At 36.2% G+C, this 17,291-nt stretch overlaps 1 protein-coding gene across 4 annotated transcripts in view; it reads right to left on the bottom strand.

Moving 5' to 3' along the window:
- The window catches only part of RIF1 (replication timing regulatory factor 1), a 56,071-nt gene that overhangs the window by 18,681 nt on the left and 20,099 nt on the right, over positions 1–17,291 (bottom strand). For all 4 annotated transcript variants that reach the window (XM_038422667.2, XM_038422668.2, XM_038422671.2 and 1 more), the window contains exons 12-23: positions 15,493–15,603; positions 15,126–15,188; positions 13,636–13,736; positions 12,186–12,272; positions 11,275–11,348; positions 10,928–11,108; positions 8,496–8,603; positions 7,175–7,321; positions 3,279–3,378; positions 1,578–1,842; positions 595–637; positions 15–217 (exon numbers count right to left, since the gene is read on the bottom strand). In XM_038422667.2, coding sequence (XP_038278595.1) covers positions 15–217; positions 595–637; positions 1,578–1,842; positions 3,279–3,378; positions 7,175–7,321; positions 8,496–8,603; positions 10,928–11,108; positions 11,275–11,348; positions 12,186–12,272; positions 13,636–13,736; positions 15,126–15,188; positions 15,493–15,603 — 1,483 coding nt within the window. The remainder of the gene's footprint in view (positions 1–14; positions 218–594; positions 638–1,577; positions 1,843–3,278; positions 3,379–7,174; positions 7,322–8,495; positions 8,604–10,927; positions 11,109–11,274; positions 11,349–12,185; positions 12,273–13,635; positions 13,737–15,125; positions 15,189–15,492; positions 15,604–17,291) is intronic.

The raw sequence follows: 17,291 nt of genomic DNA, 5'->3' as shown, positions 1-17,291 counted from the left end.
AGAGAGCATCTTACTTTAATTCTTCAGGGTACGTTAACACTGTAGCTTTAGCGAATGTTGCATTCCAGAACTGAGCACTTTGGTTGCGTATTTGTTTACTCTTATGCAGAAAGATTATGCACAGCAATGGAGAGAGCTGCTCTAATAGGTCACTATCATAAAATCCAGTATAGTGGGATTGTAAACATACAATAATCTCTCCCAAAAGTTTTTCTAACTGGAAAAAAAAAGAAAGGTGTAAATAATTTTTGAATCAATTACATATTCTAAACATTTAAATAGTGAAATAAACAAGATTTATATAGTGGCAGTTTATGTGGATATGACAAGAATATGGCATAAGAATAGGTCTGGACTCAGTTCCACAGAAATACTAAAGCTCTATATATGAAGGAGCCCATAATATTTAATTCAACACAGATTTGTACTTTACCCTAGCCAGTTTTCAGTTCAAGTTCGTAGTATACCTTTAAGCGAAATGCTTACTAGCTTACCTTAATACAAATACAATTTTGTTTTTAGAGCACAAAAGTCTCAGGATTTAAATGCCATACAGTATTTGTTCTTTCACAGACTTTTTCTGCTAAAATTTACCTTGTTGCTGAGACTACTGTACACTCTAGATACATCAGCAAGCCTATGAAAGAAAGAACATAGAATGGATAAAGTGTTAATGAAATATTTCTTAATCCTTTCTGTTCTCAGCAAACATTTCCAATAACGTTGATATATGACACTAGAAAAGATGCAATAGTCATCTTCAAGGTCTCACACCAACATATGAAGTTGCATATTATTTTAAGGGCTCCATTTAACAATTTACAACCCTTCTTGATTCCCCCATAATGGCCATAAACAAACTTTTTAAGCTAATGAGCATGACAATTAAAAATTAGTTCTAATAATCCCGACAGAGTAGTTTACAGATCCATAACTAATTGTTTTCTAATGGAGTAATTTCTGCTACCTTCCTTCTGCTCCTCTTGGTCTGAGCTACACTGACTCTGCAAGCAAACTTCCTTAACTAACTTCAGAGAGATTTTCCATACATAGCTGCAGCAGCACCCGGAGTTTAATACGGTATCCAATAGGCTTAACTGTAACCACTTTACATGGTGAAAATTAAACAAAAATAGTTTTCACCTCCAAAAATAGCCATTTTTAAAGTAAAGTCTTTGGAAAAATACAATGGAATACAGAGCATTGCACAAATATTTCAAAACCTTTATATAAAATTTCCCACAACTTAAATATTCTAGACTTTTACCTAAGTTCAAAACATATGCAACTATAAACTTGGTTTCCTTATTCTTGTGACAAACTCATCCATTTTCTGCCCATATACGAAAAGACTGTTCTGAGTACATCTTAATAGTACTTCACCCATGCAACTGTATACTGAATAAATTAAAAGCAAGACATCTTTTTGTTTTTCTTTATAGTTCTGCTATACAGTTTTAAAGTGGGTTACTTAAGATATCGTATATTCCTACTGGAATCTGTTTAAGGAAAAAGTTTCACCAATATTACAATGTATATTTATCTAGAAGTCATCCCATAATTTCTGAAATACTCACTTAGTACTTTCATAAAACATTGCAAGTGGTTTTGACAGCGTTGCAAACATAGTTCTGATCATCGAAGGCAAAGAAATGTGGCTGATGATGTTGTGAAGAATAGCAATAACTGAAGTGCCAACCGAGATCAATGTTTCTGACTGGGTATCTTTGGAACTGAGCATATGGAAAGAGTTTATCAACTTCACTAGAAGTTTAAAGAGGGAGGCCAGCTTTCCAAGAGGTTCCTTTTTCTTCTTAGACCAATCCGTAGGTGTCTGTGGGGCTAAGGTAAAAAATAAATCCATTAAAGACAGTGACCTTAAACTTTCCCTTCTGCTTTATATAAAATTCAAATCAATATTGTCTGAGATACAATATTAGAATGAAATAGTACAGGGCAATAGTAAATAGCATATTTGGACTCCTAAAATAGCTCATCAGTATAAATACGCAGTTATTCAAATCCACTATAACCAATAAAAATTCTAATTTAGTGCAGTCGCTGTGGATTTGATTCCAATTTGCCATTCACCCACCCTTATGGCCCGGAACTGATGTAGGAGTTTTGATACTGGTTGATCTTACATACTCTTAAATTCTACGTGTAAAAAACAGAAGGGCCAGATTTGGATAAATTTAGTCATGTGGACTAGTACTCAAAGCTGGATAAAACTGAAAAAGTTTCAATTAAAAGTTTACATCACATTATTTCAAGGGGATAATCATTTTTCTTCAGCTTTAACTAGTACCTCTGCTCCTAGAGTAGTCCTCCCACATAGTTGCATGTAAGATACTACTCAATGTGTGCAAGGGTGGCAGATGCTACAGTAAAAAAATTAACTCAATTTCCATTTCAAGTTCAATCTTTAAAAATGTTCTAGTGTTTACTTTAATTTTAATGGCTACGAACAGGAGAGGGGAACAGGACAACCAGTAACATTTTGTGCCCAACACCTTCTGTATTTATATATCAATATCTCAAAGGAAATGTGGAAAATGATTTCACTAACATAGGACTTTCGGTGAGTGATATGAGACACAAAGCTAATAAAATGAAGTAACTCCCATTTCAAGTGCAGCACTGATAAGTGTTATGAAAACTAACCATATGTGCAGTAACTTATGTTTTAAAGTTAATTGCTTAATGTATAAATTCTTCAAAGCACATTATATGTTAAACTAAAACTGAAAACTGTAATAATCAAAGTGTTGCTTTTTTAGGCTATGTTTCAACAAAGCAGTATGTGAAACGCAGGAGTTTTTGGACTGCTACTAAAATAAAATGCCTTCGTAGACTTAAGACTTCAAAAAATGAAACTATCATTGAACCCACAACTAAATTTTCCAATTTAAAGAAAGTTTATGTTTTCAATAATCCACTGAACAGGAAAAAATTTGCTATTGTCATAATATACCAACCTATATCCAGATTTTCACGTGCTGAGCCCCAAGGAGCTTTTACGAAGCTTACACTGGAGCTGCTAAACACTCAATACTTCTGAAAAATCAGACTTAAGTGCCCAAGTATGGATTTAGGAGCTTAATTTTAGTTTCCTATTTTTGAAAATCTTGGACTCTGCTCTTAAGAAAGAAAAATACCTCAGAGGTGGACTGTTAAGAATATACAATACCTAAGTTATCACTTGCAATAATTCTAGTTTTCAATCATTTACTCTTTGAAATCACAGAACAAATCCAATTATTGGAAATTTATCTTACATCTATTTTTTGGCTGATATTTAGTACCATATGGTGTAAAGTTGATGCAGTCAACCATAACTGATACAATATGGGTGAGGCCATCCACCACTGACAGGTTCTAAGGGGGGAGAAAAGCAAAAATCATTAGCAAACCAAAGTCATGGGGGTAGAGAAAAATGTGAAACAGTGTTTGAAAGAAACCTAGTAGTGATTGTGGGTAACAATCTGGATATGTGTTCACAATCATAATACATGGCAAGGAGACAAATGCAATTTTAAGCTGCAAGGAGGAAATCATCAGGGACAGGTTACCAGCTAGTCTAAGTCAGCATCACTCCACTGAATTCAAAGCAGCAGATTTACATAAGCTGAAAATCCTATGAAGTCTTTTTATATTCCTTTCTCTATTTGTCTAGCTTTATCACATGTACTATTGCATTCAACCCTGACACCACATTACCAGAAATACCTGCAAATGGAAGGAGTTTAGAGAGGAACATCAAAAGTGATTACAAGTCTAGAGGTTTCAGAGTAGCAGCCGTGTTAGTCTGTATTCGCAAAAAGAAAAGGAGTACTTGTGGCACCTTAGAGACTAACAAATTTATCTGAGCACAAGCTTTCGTGAACTACAGCTCACTTCATCGGATGCACGCATTGGAAAATACAGTGGGGAGATTTTATATACACAGAGAACATGAAACAAGGGGTGTTACCATACACACTGTAATGAGAGTGATCAGGCTATTACCAGCAGGAGAGAAAAAAACCCTTTTGTAGTGATAATCAAGGTGGGCCATTTCCAGCAGTTGACAAGAACATCAGAGAAACAGTGTGAGTGTGTGCGCGGGGCGGGGGAGATAAACATGGAGAAAAAGTTTTACTTTGTGTAATGACACATCTACTCCCAGTCTTTATTCAAGCCTAAGTTAATGGTGTCCAGTTTGAAAATTAATTCCAATTCAGCAGTCTCTCGTTGGATTCTGTTTTTGAAGGTTTTTTTTGTTGAAGAATTGCCACTTTTAGGTCTGTAATGGAGTGACCAGAGAGACTGCATCCGATGAAGTGAGCTGTAGCTCACGAAAGCTTATGCTCAAATAAATTTGTTAGTCTCTAAGGTGCCACAAGTACTCTTTTTTTTTTTTAATAAGTCTATAGGTATTGACCCCAATTAAATGTTTTATCATATTGCAATGTATGGCTAGCTGAAGGACTGTCACACTAAGAGCAAACATTTTTGGTTAAAATATTGTAAACATAGCAATAAGATCTTCATAACAAGGAATACCATAAAGTAAATTCAAGGGTCATATGATTAATCAATTGTTAATAGAAACACTAAGTTTAAGAGAAAGCATTTCCCTCAACTCATTCTATTTGCATAAAAAGAACATTTTGTTTTACATAGTTGTGCCAAAACTGTCCAATTTTCATAGAATTTATACTTTGAAGTTCTTCAATTTAAAATAAGTCTGAGTGCAACAGCTATTACTGAAAATATAAGAGTCAGTCGCAAAGTTTCCTATATTAGAATTAACAGATGTGGTAGTATCAAGAGGGAGTTTAACAAGTGACAAACTTGTAGCATTGCAATTGTGTAGCTCAATTTTTAAGGCTTGACCTTTGTTGCATTTATTCTTAAAGGAACTAAGTGTGGTTAACAAAATACAATTAAATGTACAAAGTCTAAAATTTTATGACAACTTAGTATATATTTACATGTACACACATTGTCAGCCCTCTATTTTGCCTGTCTGATCTGTTCTTCTAAATAGGAGAACCAGCTGAAACACAGTAGAAAGAGCCAGCATGATTGCAAACAAAAACAAATGCTATAAGCCTTATTTGTTGGTTGGGCTACCCACCTGAGAAACTGGTAACTGATTAATCTTCTTGACCTTATTTTACAAGTTGACAAATTATTAGTTGGATAGTTCAGGTTTAAGGTTGTCAACCTCAGTGCGAGTTACCATTTAAATATGTGGCGTGTCAGTCACAGTGGATTTAGTAGAGTGTTACTATACTTCAGTACTTAAAGCCCAAATCCAAAAATGTCCTTGAGTTGCAGTTTTACATAGAGAGCATAATCACACAATATTTGTATAGCTAATAATTAGTGTTCAGGTTTAGTCAACCGAAATTGCCTCAAAATCTCCTGTGCAGCTTTCAGTTTGCATAAAGTTCTATACATCAGTTCAGTGGGATGGGAGGCCTAAGGATGAATCACAGACACATTACTTTACTAATTTAGGGCTTGCCCACAGGTTTCAAAAAGCACTAAATCAAAGTGTATACATGAACCACTAATACGCATCAACAGGTTCCACATGGACAGTTAGCCTGCGGCAGGCTAGTGCAAGTTAGATTCACACCCCAGCTTGCTACAAATTAAATGTTCATGTAGACAAGCTCTGAGGACTTGTCATATAGATTATAAAATTCTATTTCTGTTTAGATCAAACAGCCCTCATTTTATGATTTCAAGTTTACTGAATTGTGTATTTATTAACCATATTAGGCAGCAGAGCTTTCACTTCATGACGAAGCCATCTCCTATTAGATAATGTAAATTCCATTCATGATCTGTAAATGGGTTAAAATAAAATGCTTGTTAACTGTATAACTAATGTTGCTGGGTTATATTAAAAACTAGAAATTTGCTAAAGACTTTATATTTTGATAAATGCTTTATAAAAAAATTATTAATCTATTCATCTGCACATTACTTCAAACTGTCTCTGAATCAACTCCTAATTTCTGTAGAAAAAGGATGATTATTTTTCACTTGATTTGAGTAAATAATTCTGACAGTAGTGTACTATTTGCTGTAGTTTATGATCAGATCTACACTGCTTAAGAAGCTGCTAACCTAGGCTGAAGGGCATGGTACCACATTTACGGTACCATTAGAACTAGCACACATATGCCTATCTTTGCTACAACCACACCTGCAGTGTAGACCTAAATTCCCTCTAAGCTGCAGGGCTGCATAGCTGCCTATTAAGCCCTGCGCAGGGTCAAGGCTGTGCAGCGGGGAGAGAGGTGCCTCTCCCCGCTGGCCAAAGCACGGACCTGCCCCAGACTTGCCACAGCAGGGGGAAAGGAGCCTCTCCCTTGGTACAGCCCAGCAGGAGTTACCGTGGCCGGGGAGACGTGTCTCTCCGCCTGCCCTGAGCTGCTGTGGCGAGAGAAGGCTGGGGGGGAGTCCTCTCTCCCCACTGCAACCCCATGGCAGCCTGGACCCCAAACCCCTCATCCCGGGGACCACTCCAGAGCCTGCACCCCGCCCCTCCCACAGCAACCCTCTGCCCCAGCCCTGAGCCACCTTCTACACGCAAACCCAGCCCCACCCCAGAGCCCTCATCCCAACCCTCTACTCCAGCCCTGAGCCCCCTCTCACTCTGAACCCTCATCCCCACCTCCACCACATTAATTTTGTTATGTGCACCCCACATCACCTCCATTTTGGTGCACATAATTCATTCCGCACATGGATATAAAAAATTAGAGGCAACACTGGTGTAAACAAGAAAAGGAGTATTTGTGGCACCTTAGAGACTAACAAATTTATTTGAGCATAAGCTTTTGTAAGCTATAGCTCACTTCATCGGAATGCATCCGATGAAGTGAGCTGTAGCTCACGAAAGCTTATGCTCAAATAAATTTGTTAGTCTCTAAGGTGCCACAAGTACTCCTTTTCTTTTTTGTGAATACAGACTAACACGGCTGCTACTCTGAAAACTGGTGTAAACATATCTTTATAATTCAACTCCTGATGTTTAGCTTTGTCTAGGCTTATAACAAAGATTGATGGTTAAATTTAAATTTAACTGAGTAAATGCAAAACAAAAATTAAAGTGGGAGTGTTCTGCACCAGCAGGAGTTTTGTATAATTTAATATTGTGGTTTATACTTACTACTAGGGCTTCATCTTCTAATCCAGATATTTTGGCACAAAGTTCTTCGCAGCACAAATTTTCTTCTGCCGTTGCCACTAAAGCAGCACAGCGGGCAAATGTTTTATACAGCTCTGACCAGGTGCGCAACAAGGACTTCATAGTGGGCTTTAACAACCAAAACAGAAGTTGTACATATAAAAATCAAAATAGTAGTTTACACAATTTTTCCTTCGTTCTATATGTCAGAAGTCAAGGTGGGCAAGCTATTTGATTTTCTTCTTGAGACGTGATGAGATATCCACCAAGTCCAATATTGATTTTGTCTTTTTATATTCCTTACTCTATTTGTCAATAGAACTATACTAAGTAGCTGAAGTCTCCCCTACATTCTTCTAATAGGAAAAGCCTTTTCACATTTCAATTAACAAAACTGCACTGCATTAAGATCTAAATATAGATTTGATATATATAAGAAATCCTGTGGTTACAAGTTTTGCTCTTTTTTCCATCAAAAGACTATAAAATGCTAAGTCATTAACCTTAGAAGTACAGAACACAAGTTTATTTTTAAGAACATAAAACATAAAAATGCCCATACTAAGTCAGACCAATGGACCAAGTAGCCCAGTATCCTGTCTTCTGACAGTGGCCAGTGCCAGATGCTTTGAACGGAATAAACAGAACAGGGCAATTACCAAGTGATCCATCCCACCATACAGTCCCAGCTTCTGGCAGTCAGAGGGTTAGATACACTCAGGGAATGGGGTTGCAACACTGACCATCTTGGCTAATAGCCACTGATGGATCTATCCTTCATGAACTTAATTCTTTTCTGAACCCAGTTATAGTTCTGGCCTTCGCAATATCCCCTGGCAACAAGTTCCACAGTTTGATTGTGTTGTGTGAAGTACTTGCTTATGTTTGTTTTAAACCTGCTGCCTATTAATTTCATTGGGTAATCCCTGGTTCGTGTGTTACATGAAAGGGTAAATTACACTTAACTCATTTTTTCCATACCACTCATGAGTCTATTGACCTCTATCATATGCCACCTTAGCTCTTTTTAAACTGTATATACAGCATGGTGCTCATTTCAAAGACCTCCAGGTAAGCAGAAAAACTGAAAAATTAATAACTTACACTCAGTTTAAAAGTTTCTAAGAGACAAAGAGAAAGATTTAAGAATAGCCAGGTGTGAGCTGATATGGCGCCAGCTTACATCTTATACATAAGATTCAGTATTGTAGACCCAAAGGAAGATTATCTTACCAATGTTTAATGTTTACTAGAAACACCTTACTAGATTTTACAGAATCTAAGATTTCTTTTCATTTCTTACCTGTGGAAATTCTTGAATAGGGAAAATGTGGCTTATGGGTAACAGCAGTGCACTGTAAACAGCATTGAAGTTGTGTTCCAATGCATCTCCCTGATTTACTTCACTAGTCTAAATAAATCACAAAACAATAACTTGTTAGATAAGCAATGTACAAGGAGCAAAGGACACCCGGGTTAAATTTGGTTACTAGTTTTTTAAATAAAGTTTTTACAAATTAAGACTAAAGTAATTCCATTTTTTTAATGTGAATTAAATCTTTAGTTACTAGCCCACAGTGTTTGCTAGAGAATCTAAAAATAGGCTATCGACTAGTTAAACAAAAAAGCAACGACTGCTCACTTTTCAATGTCGAGAGAAAAATGCAAGAGAGTAAACAGAATCTATAAAATAGGATTCCAGGAATCATTCTGAAGCAACAGAAACTGGTACAAGCATGGCTGAGAGCTATTTATGTTTACAGTATCACTAGGCTGAATCATAACCTGGAATTGGCTATCTATTACCATCCAATTTTTAAATTTGCAGTCATTTTTGATTTAAAAAAACTTGACACATTATACTCATGTGACAGCACGGGCTTTTAGCTACTAGTGAAAATCAACTAGTGTGAAAAATGAATTCTAAAATTTAATTCAACTGTAATAACTAGAGATTTTATTGGTAATTTAGGTGACTTTTTAAATACTTTAATAACTATTCACAGTTTTAAGGCCGGGGACCATTATGATGATCTAGTAGTACTTCCTGCATAACACAGGCCAGAGAATTTCAGCCAGTAATTCCTGCATCAAGTCTGTGACTTCTGGTTAAGATAGAGTATACATTTTAGAAAGACATTCAGTTTTCATTTAAATTCTTCACATGATAGATTCTCCATCTCATAACCACCACCATACTGGGTCAGACCAATGGTCCATCTAGCCCAGTATCCTCTTCCGACAATGGCCAATGCCAGGTGCTTTAGAGGCAATGAACAGAACAGGTAATAATCAAGTGATCCATCTCTCGTTGCCCATTCCCAACTTCTGCCAAACAGAGGCTAGACACACTATCCCTGCCCATCCTGGCTAATAGCCATTTCATTCCTGGGTAAGCTGTTTCAATGGTTAATTTCCCTCACTGTTAAGAATTTGCACCTTCTAGTATGAATATATTTAGTTTCAGATGCCAGCTGTTGAATCTTGTTATATCCTTGTCCAGTAAAAGTTTCTCTTTATGTAGATACTTATAAACTGATCAAGTCACCTTTTTACCTTCTTTTGACTAAAAGTAAGTAGACAGTGTCTCGCTGTAAGGCTTGTTTTCAGGACCTCAAATCATTGTATCTCTTTTCACTTTGTCAGCACCCTTTTTGAAATGTGGAAACTAGGAACGGATACTGCATTTCAGTAACAGTCTCACTAATGTCAACTAGAGGAAATAGTATGTCTCCACTTCCCATTGACATTCCCCCCACTAATACCTACAAGTATACACCAGCTATCTTAGCCACACCCTCGCACTGGGCGATCATTTTCAATGATCCCCATTTTCAACCCACCCCAAATTCTTTTCAGTCACTGTTATGTAGCATATAGTCCCCCATCACGTAAGTATGTCCTACGTTCTTAGTGTCCAGACATATGACCCTGCATTTGGCTGGATTCAAATGTGTGCTACTCAAAGGAGCCCAGTTTACCAAGCAATACATATTTTGTAGGACTGGCCTGTCATTTACTACCCTTCCAATTTGCATCATCTACAAACTAACAGCAATGATTTTTATCAACTTAATTGGTCCCTTTAATTTCAAAGAGGAGAAAATACTACAACACAAATCAATTATGAAAAGTTATTTATTATTCCATCTACTTGATGTGCAATTATACTCTAAATAGTGACTAAATTATAACATTGTATTTCAATGACCCTACATAAAAATATTCAGTTTACAAAAGGTTGGTTTATATAACAAAGCGTCAACCTGGACTCTTTTCTTCTCAATCATCACTAGCCATAAAAATTCTGCAGGGCCAGTTATGTTCTTCATCACATCTGTGCAACTCCATTGAAGCTAATAAAAGCACTTATGAATTATTCACATTTGATATCTGAGAAATATGAAATATCAGCAATGTCATATTGACATCATTTTTCAGAATAGAGCCATACTTTAAAAATCTACTTTTGGACAGCCTTCCACTATTGATCAACTACAAACTACTATTAGTTACTCTCTCTTGTAAAAAGATGAATACTGCATTGTCTCTGTCTAACTAAGGGAATAAACTCTTTGGACAGGTGACTGATAACTATTTTTTGTTTTTTGAAGAGCCAGGAATTTACCAAAATACCAAAATAGGCTATTTCTTGCCTTTATGTTATCATATTCTCATTGCTGAGAAGGCAATCACACACTAAAATGATTATGAATATTTGGTATACTACTATACCTGGTTAATCCATTCAGTCAATGGGTTAACTACAATACTCCACATTCTCCAAAGATGTTCCTTATTTTCCACCTGTTTTGCACACTGATTAATAATGCAGAACACAGACTCACTGAAAGCCAGAGGAGATGTGGGGCCAGACAAAACACAACTCACAAGGACTTCCAAGTTTAGGAAGAACCTAAAAATAAAAGTTTAAAAGTTAGATAGGCAATTATTGGGGGGAAGTATTATTTAAAATTCATAGGAAAAGCCTCTAAAATCAGCATACTGAGGTACAGAACAGAGCAAGTTTGGTAACAAAACAAATGAACATTCTCAAAAAGTTCCAGAATAGGATCACCTACCTCTCATCTGTTACACACCATTCCAACAGATTATCACGGAAAGGTAGTTGAATTAAGAACAAAGCTGGTGTTCCCTTGCAAGAAAAAAAATATTTAGTCAGCCTTTTGAACTGTATTTTCACTAATGAAGTGTTTATTTCGCAGTCAAAATAGTGTATAGGGTGGGGTTTTTTCAGTTAATGATCCAGAAATGAAATATATAGGAGCCATATAAATTTAACTCCACGGGCCAGTAATTTATTCAGTCGACTAAAATTCTTAACTTGAATTCTGTACAAAAAAAAAATATACACTTAATTATAACATCTAGAAACTGAAGCATGAGAAATCTGAATCAAATTATTCAAAAACCCTTACCTAGTGCAGAAAGCCACCATAAACTGCCAGACTTCTATACAGCAGATTTTGCATTTGCCAAATTATTACCAAAAATATTTTCAGAGTAGTCATGAGCTAAGTTTGATTATTTTGTCTCTTGAACATTTTTCGTGACATACCACACATGTAGTCGTCAATTGGCTAGACTATTGATCAACATACTGCTCCATCAATAACATGTAACAAAAGGTTACATAACAGACCTTGTAGTCTTCTTGGGTACTGTCTACGACCCTTGCAATAAATAGTGTGCTCAACAATACAAGGAGGTCACTTTCACAAATATGTCTCTTCAGAGTACTTTTCAGACATGAGGAATTGCTAACCCTGTTTCAACTCATTTTAATCTCATTTATAAATACAGTTAAACTGTCTCTGACAAGTGAATGCTAAACTTGTTCCAGACATTCTAAAATAAAAATAACCAGTGAGAATGTATAATTTCACCAAGATGAATATGCAGTGTACTCCAATTCCTCTCTCAAGTATAAATACTAACAAAATTTTAAAAATATAACTAAGGTTTTACTTACATTTAAAAGATCCATGTCAGCAACCTGATATGCTGGTGATCCCAATACTTTTGAAGGTAATTCTTTAATTGTAATTTCTATAAGGGACTGAGGGAGGGAAGCAAACAAGAAAACAGGCAACTATTAAAAAAAATAGAATCCTTCAGAACAGACTATGTATAAATGTCTAATTCTATGCAAGAGCCAAATACTAGCAAGTAAATGAGAATCCAGATGTTAACAGCTGGTTTGAAGTTTTCGGTAGCGGCATAAAGAAAGAAGCCTTACAAACAATTGCTCTCTGAAGTAATGATAGCTTAGGAAGAAAAGGGATACAAAGGACTGCACCACAACTAAAGGTGGGTGAGAGGTGTTTGGGGAAGGGGGGGAAGAGAGGAAAGAGAAAGAAAGGTCAGAAACTGCTTCAAAAGGTGCATTGCAAAAAACTCCCCCCCCCCTCCCCAGGAATGTGTATAAAGGTAAACCTGGGTGGGGCAAGTCTCAATGTCCAAGCAGAGAGGAACTCAACACCCACCCTCCCTCCCCTAGTGGAGGCAAATGGAGGCTGGGTTAGGACCTGTTGTGGGCATTATGCTAGTTGTCCCTTTTAAAGGGCGGATGGAAAGGAATTTTTCCTGCATCCACAGAATTGACTTCAGTGGAATGCGGCTTTTTCGCCTTCCTCAGAGCAGGTACGAGGATGGACCTTTTCTGGTGAATAGAAAAGGTGGTAGGCCATGTCGCAACTTATTTTGTAATAATGGGCAGATGTTCGGTGCAGGTACACCATAGGGAGGGCAGCCAGTGACCAGATAAATGGCCTGGTAAAAGGAGGTCCTGTATAAAGGAAGAGAACGGGGGGAGGGAGGTTTAGGGACTCCTATGATTGGTACGGCAGGGAGCAAACCCCCTCTGTTCTCATAGCCCTCCTCGACCCTCTTACGAGGCTGGTGGATGGCAAGGTCCAAGCCATGGGTCGGCTGGGGGACCTCGATGGAAACAAAGGGGGGCTTGTGAAAGCCCTGGAAAACTGAGTTGAATAAGCATGGATTAAACAAAGGGGGGCTGGTGAAAGCTCCAGAGAATTGATTTAAATAAGCATGGATTTGCCTGCACTGTACACTTTATCTGCCGGGTAGTCCCAGACATCTATATAATAAAGTTGCAGCCTGATTAAAACCCATAAGTCTCCTGTTCTTCTTGTGGTATACCCAGACAATGACTCACGCTGACATTTGATATATACTCCTTAAGGGTTCCTACAAAAGAAATCTATGTAGTTTGCCACGAGAACTCAGTAATTTTTATAAAAGAATTTAAAAAATTGTCAGCTCTTTAGAGCCAGAAGTTTTGGTGCAGCCATTGCAAGAAACGGATATCAAAATATAGACGGTTTCAATTATACGATATCTACTTAACAGTACATAAGAAATTATCGGTTTAATCAAAAACAAACAAAAAAAAACCTCACCAACATTTTCTGAACAGGAAGTGTGCTTGAGGTAACTATATTTTTTAAGGCCTGTAATAATAGTGTTAACATTTCTGAACCTTGTCTCTCTTTCTTATTGCCTGAAAAGATAAAAGTAAAAAGCATGTTCAAGCCAGAGATAAAGCTACAAAAGTCTCCAGAACAAAGCACTAATTCATGTGATCAACATTTAAAAATTGTTTTTACTGCAACTAAATGAATCTTAAGGACATTTTCTGAAAAAAAAATCAATACATAATGTGGACTGTAGCACCTTATGTCAATTTTCAGTTCCACTCTCCTGCAATTATGAAGATATGCAATAAACTGCCCAGAGAAACAGATACAAAATATGTTATTTATAAAGTGTGCTAGGTACTTTACTAAATAATTGAGAGACAGTCAAGAAAGCTGAAATGCTTTGACCAGGCTACAATTCTTCCATCAGCATTCACAGTGTGAAGTTAATGCAATTTATGCTCCTAAATTGCTTAGGTACTTTTGAAAAATCTCATCAGAAATTGCTTAAATATGGGTTTGTGAGGCTAATTTTTGGCTCCTTTTTTAAAATGTAAAAAACTTTTAAAAAGTTCATAACTTTGTGAATGTACTAAAGTCTAAACTTCTCACTGTTAACACTGAAGCAATTCCGTTTTGAAATGACAGATTTCACGCCACTAAGAAAAGTATATATTAAAAATACAGTTTTAGCTCCTAATGCCGCAAACATTTAGACAAAGGCTTAACTTTAACCACAAGTAGTCCCGTTGATTTCAATGGAGTTATTTGTGCAAGTAAAGTTACATACCTGTTTAAATGTTTGCAGGATCAGGGACTTAGTATTTTCAGTGTTTTTGGTTTTGCCTACAGCAGCAGAGTTTTGTAAAATTCAGATAAGATACCCTAAACCAGTAATAGAATTCTAAAAAAGGTAGCATTTACAATTTTGTTCATTACAAGTTTTAAAGTTGAAATAGCCCAAGTTTTAAAGAGCTCTACCTGACTCAAATCAATGATTTTTTTTCAAATCAAAATTTAAGTAATTTAAAATAGCCTTGATTTAAATCACTCAACTCTGTTTAAGAAAAATGTAATCTAAGATATGATATAAAAAAAAATAATGTGTAAAATGGACTGAGAGGTGACAAGACATACAGCAATAAGACCACATGGAGATGATTTTGTTATGCTCACATTTTGATGTTTTCAATTTTTAATATGATATGTAATCCTTATGATGCATATCCTTATTATGGGGCTAGGCTGCATAACCGTTATTCATGATGAGGACTTTATTACAAAAGTGGCACAATTTAGTCCCTTTTGCGAACAGATGTATATATTGTACAAACTTAGATTGCTTCTTGTAAGTGTCTAGAAATAGTGGGTTTTTATGAAGGATTTTACTGAATAGCCATAGGAGGAGGATACCCCCCCCAAAAACCTCATGTTTCAGTCACCAATAATAAATATGAAATAAACATCATTACCTGATTCAATAGCTGCTTTCACAAAATCAATCATATGCTTCCATATAATATTTAGCATGGCATCTGCAAAACAAAAAGTGACATTTCCATTCACAGAAGTCAGTGAAGAATACTGAGCAAAAGAAATAGCAATGCACATAGAAAACAGTTGTTAAATTATGGACTTTGAAATGAATTTTAAATGTAATGTAACACCACAAAGATGAAAGGGCATAAACACAAAACTGGATACATTAATGAAAATGTTAAAATAGCATTTTTCTTATTACTTTATTAAAAATCCTCTTTTCCCTTTTTTAATTTTATTTCCCTTCATCTCAAAATTACTACACAAAATAAAAAGGTTATTTCAACATGAAATTTTTACCTGGAACCTCTTTTCCAATTGCAATGAAGCCTTCCTGAACTGCATTTATGAGTGTGCTGGCATGCTTACAAAAAAAAGAAGGGCTACTGATCAATGGATATTGAAGAGGCTCTAGGAAAAAACAGAAAACAAATCTGACATACCACCTGTGGATTACTATTATTATTTTTTACAGTGAAGTTTTCAAGAGATAGCCTAAAAGAAAAAATCAAGCAGAGTGTGTTCTTTAAGTTAGTTAAACAGAAATTAAAAGGTTAGTTAAACAGAAATTAAAAGGTACAGTGACTACAGTGAAATCCCTGCAAGCTGCATGGACACTTTTCAAAGACACCATAATAGAGGCTCAACTTAAATGTATACTCCAAATTAAAAAACACAGTAAAATAACTAAAAAAGAGCCACTGTGGCTTAACAACCATGTAAAAGAAGCAGTGAGAGAGAAAAAGGCATCTTTTAAAAAGTGGATTTCAAATCCTAGTGAGGTAAATAGAAAGGAGCATAAACACTGCCAAATTAAATGTAAAAATGTAATAAAGCCAAAAAGGAGTTTGAAGAAAAGCTAGCCAAAAACTCAAAAGGTAATAAAACATTTAATTACATCAGAAGCAGGAAGCCTGCTAAACAACCAGTAGGGCCCCTGGACGATCGAGATACAAAAGGAGCACTTAAAGACGATAAAGTCATTGCAGAGAAACTAAATGAATTCTTTGGTTCAGTCTTCATGGCTGAGGATGTTAGGGAGATTCCCAAACCTGAGCCATCTTTTGTACGTGACAAATCTGAGGAATTGTCACAGATTGAAGTATCACTAGAGGTGGTTTTCGAATTGAGAAACTGAACAGTAACAAGTCACCGGAACCAGATGGCATTCACCAAAGAGTTCTGAAAGAACTCAAATGTAAAATTGTAGAATTATTAATTATGGTTTGAAACCTGTCCTTTAAATCAGCTTCTGTACTCAATGACTGGAAGATAGCTAATTTAACACCAATATTTAAGATGGGTTCTAAAGATGATCCTAGCAATTACAGACCAGTAAGTCTAACATCAGTACTGGGCAAATTTGTTGAAACAATAGTAAAGAATAAAATGGTCAGACACATAGAAGAACATAAATTGTTGTGCAAAAGTCAACATGGTTTCTGTAAAGGGAGATCATGTCTTACTAATCTATTAGAGTTCTTTGAAGGGGTCAACAAACATGTGGACAAGGGGGGATCCAGTGGACATAGTGTACTTAGATTTCCAGAAAGCCTTTGACAAGGTCCCTCACCAAAGACTCTTACATAAATTAAGTTGTCATGGGATAAGAGGGAAGATCCTTTCATGGATTGAGAACTGGTTAAAAGACAGGGAACAAAGGGTAGGAATAAATGGTAAAATTTCAGAATGGAGAGGGGTAACTAGTGGTATTCCCCAAGGGTCAGTCCTAGGACCAATCCTATTCAACTTATTCATAAATGATATAGAGAAAGGGGTAAACAGTGAGGTGGCAGAGTTTGTAGATGATACTAAACTGCTCAAGATAGTTAAGACCAAAGCAGACTGTGAAGAACTTCAAAAAGATCTCACAAAACTATGTGATTGGGCAACCAAATGGCAAATGAAATTTCGTGTGGATAAATGTAAAGTAATGCACATTGGAAAAAATAACCCCAACTATACATACAATATGATGGGGGCTAATTTCGCTACAACTAATCAGGAGAAAGATCTTGGAGTCATCGTGGATAGTTCTCTGAAGACGTCCACGCAGCGTGCAGCAGCAGTCAAAAAGCAAAACGGGATGTTAGGAATCA

Source organism: Dermochelys coriacea, chromosome 11 (assembly GCF_009764565.3).
Source record: "Dermochelys coriacea isolate rDerCor1 chromosome 11, rDerCor1.pri.v4, whole genome shotgun sequence".
NCBI classification, from domain to species: domain Eukaryota; kingdom Metazoa; phylum Chordata; order Testudines; family Dermochelyidae; genus Dermochelys; species Dermochelys coriacea.
Note: the sequence above shows the minus strand (reverse complement) of the source record. Positions and strands in the feature narration are given on the sequence as shown.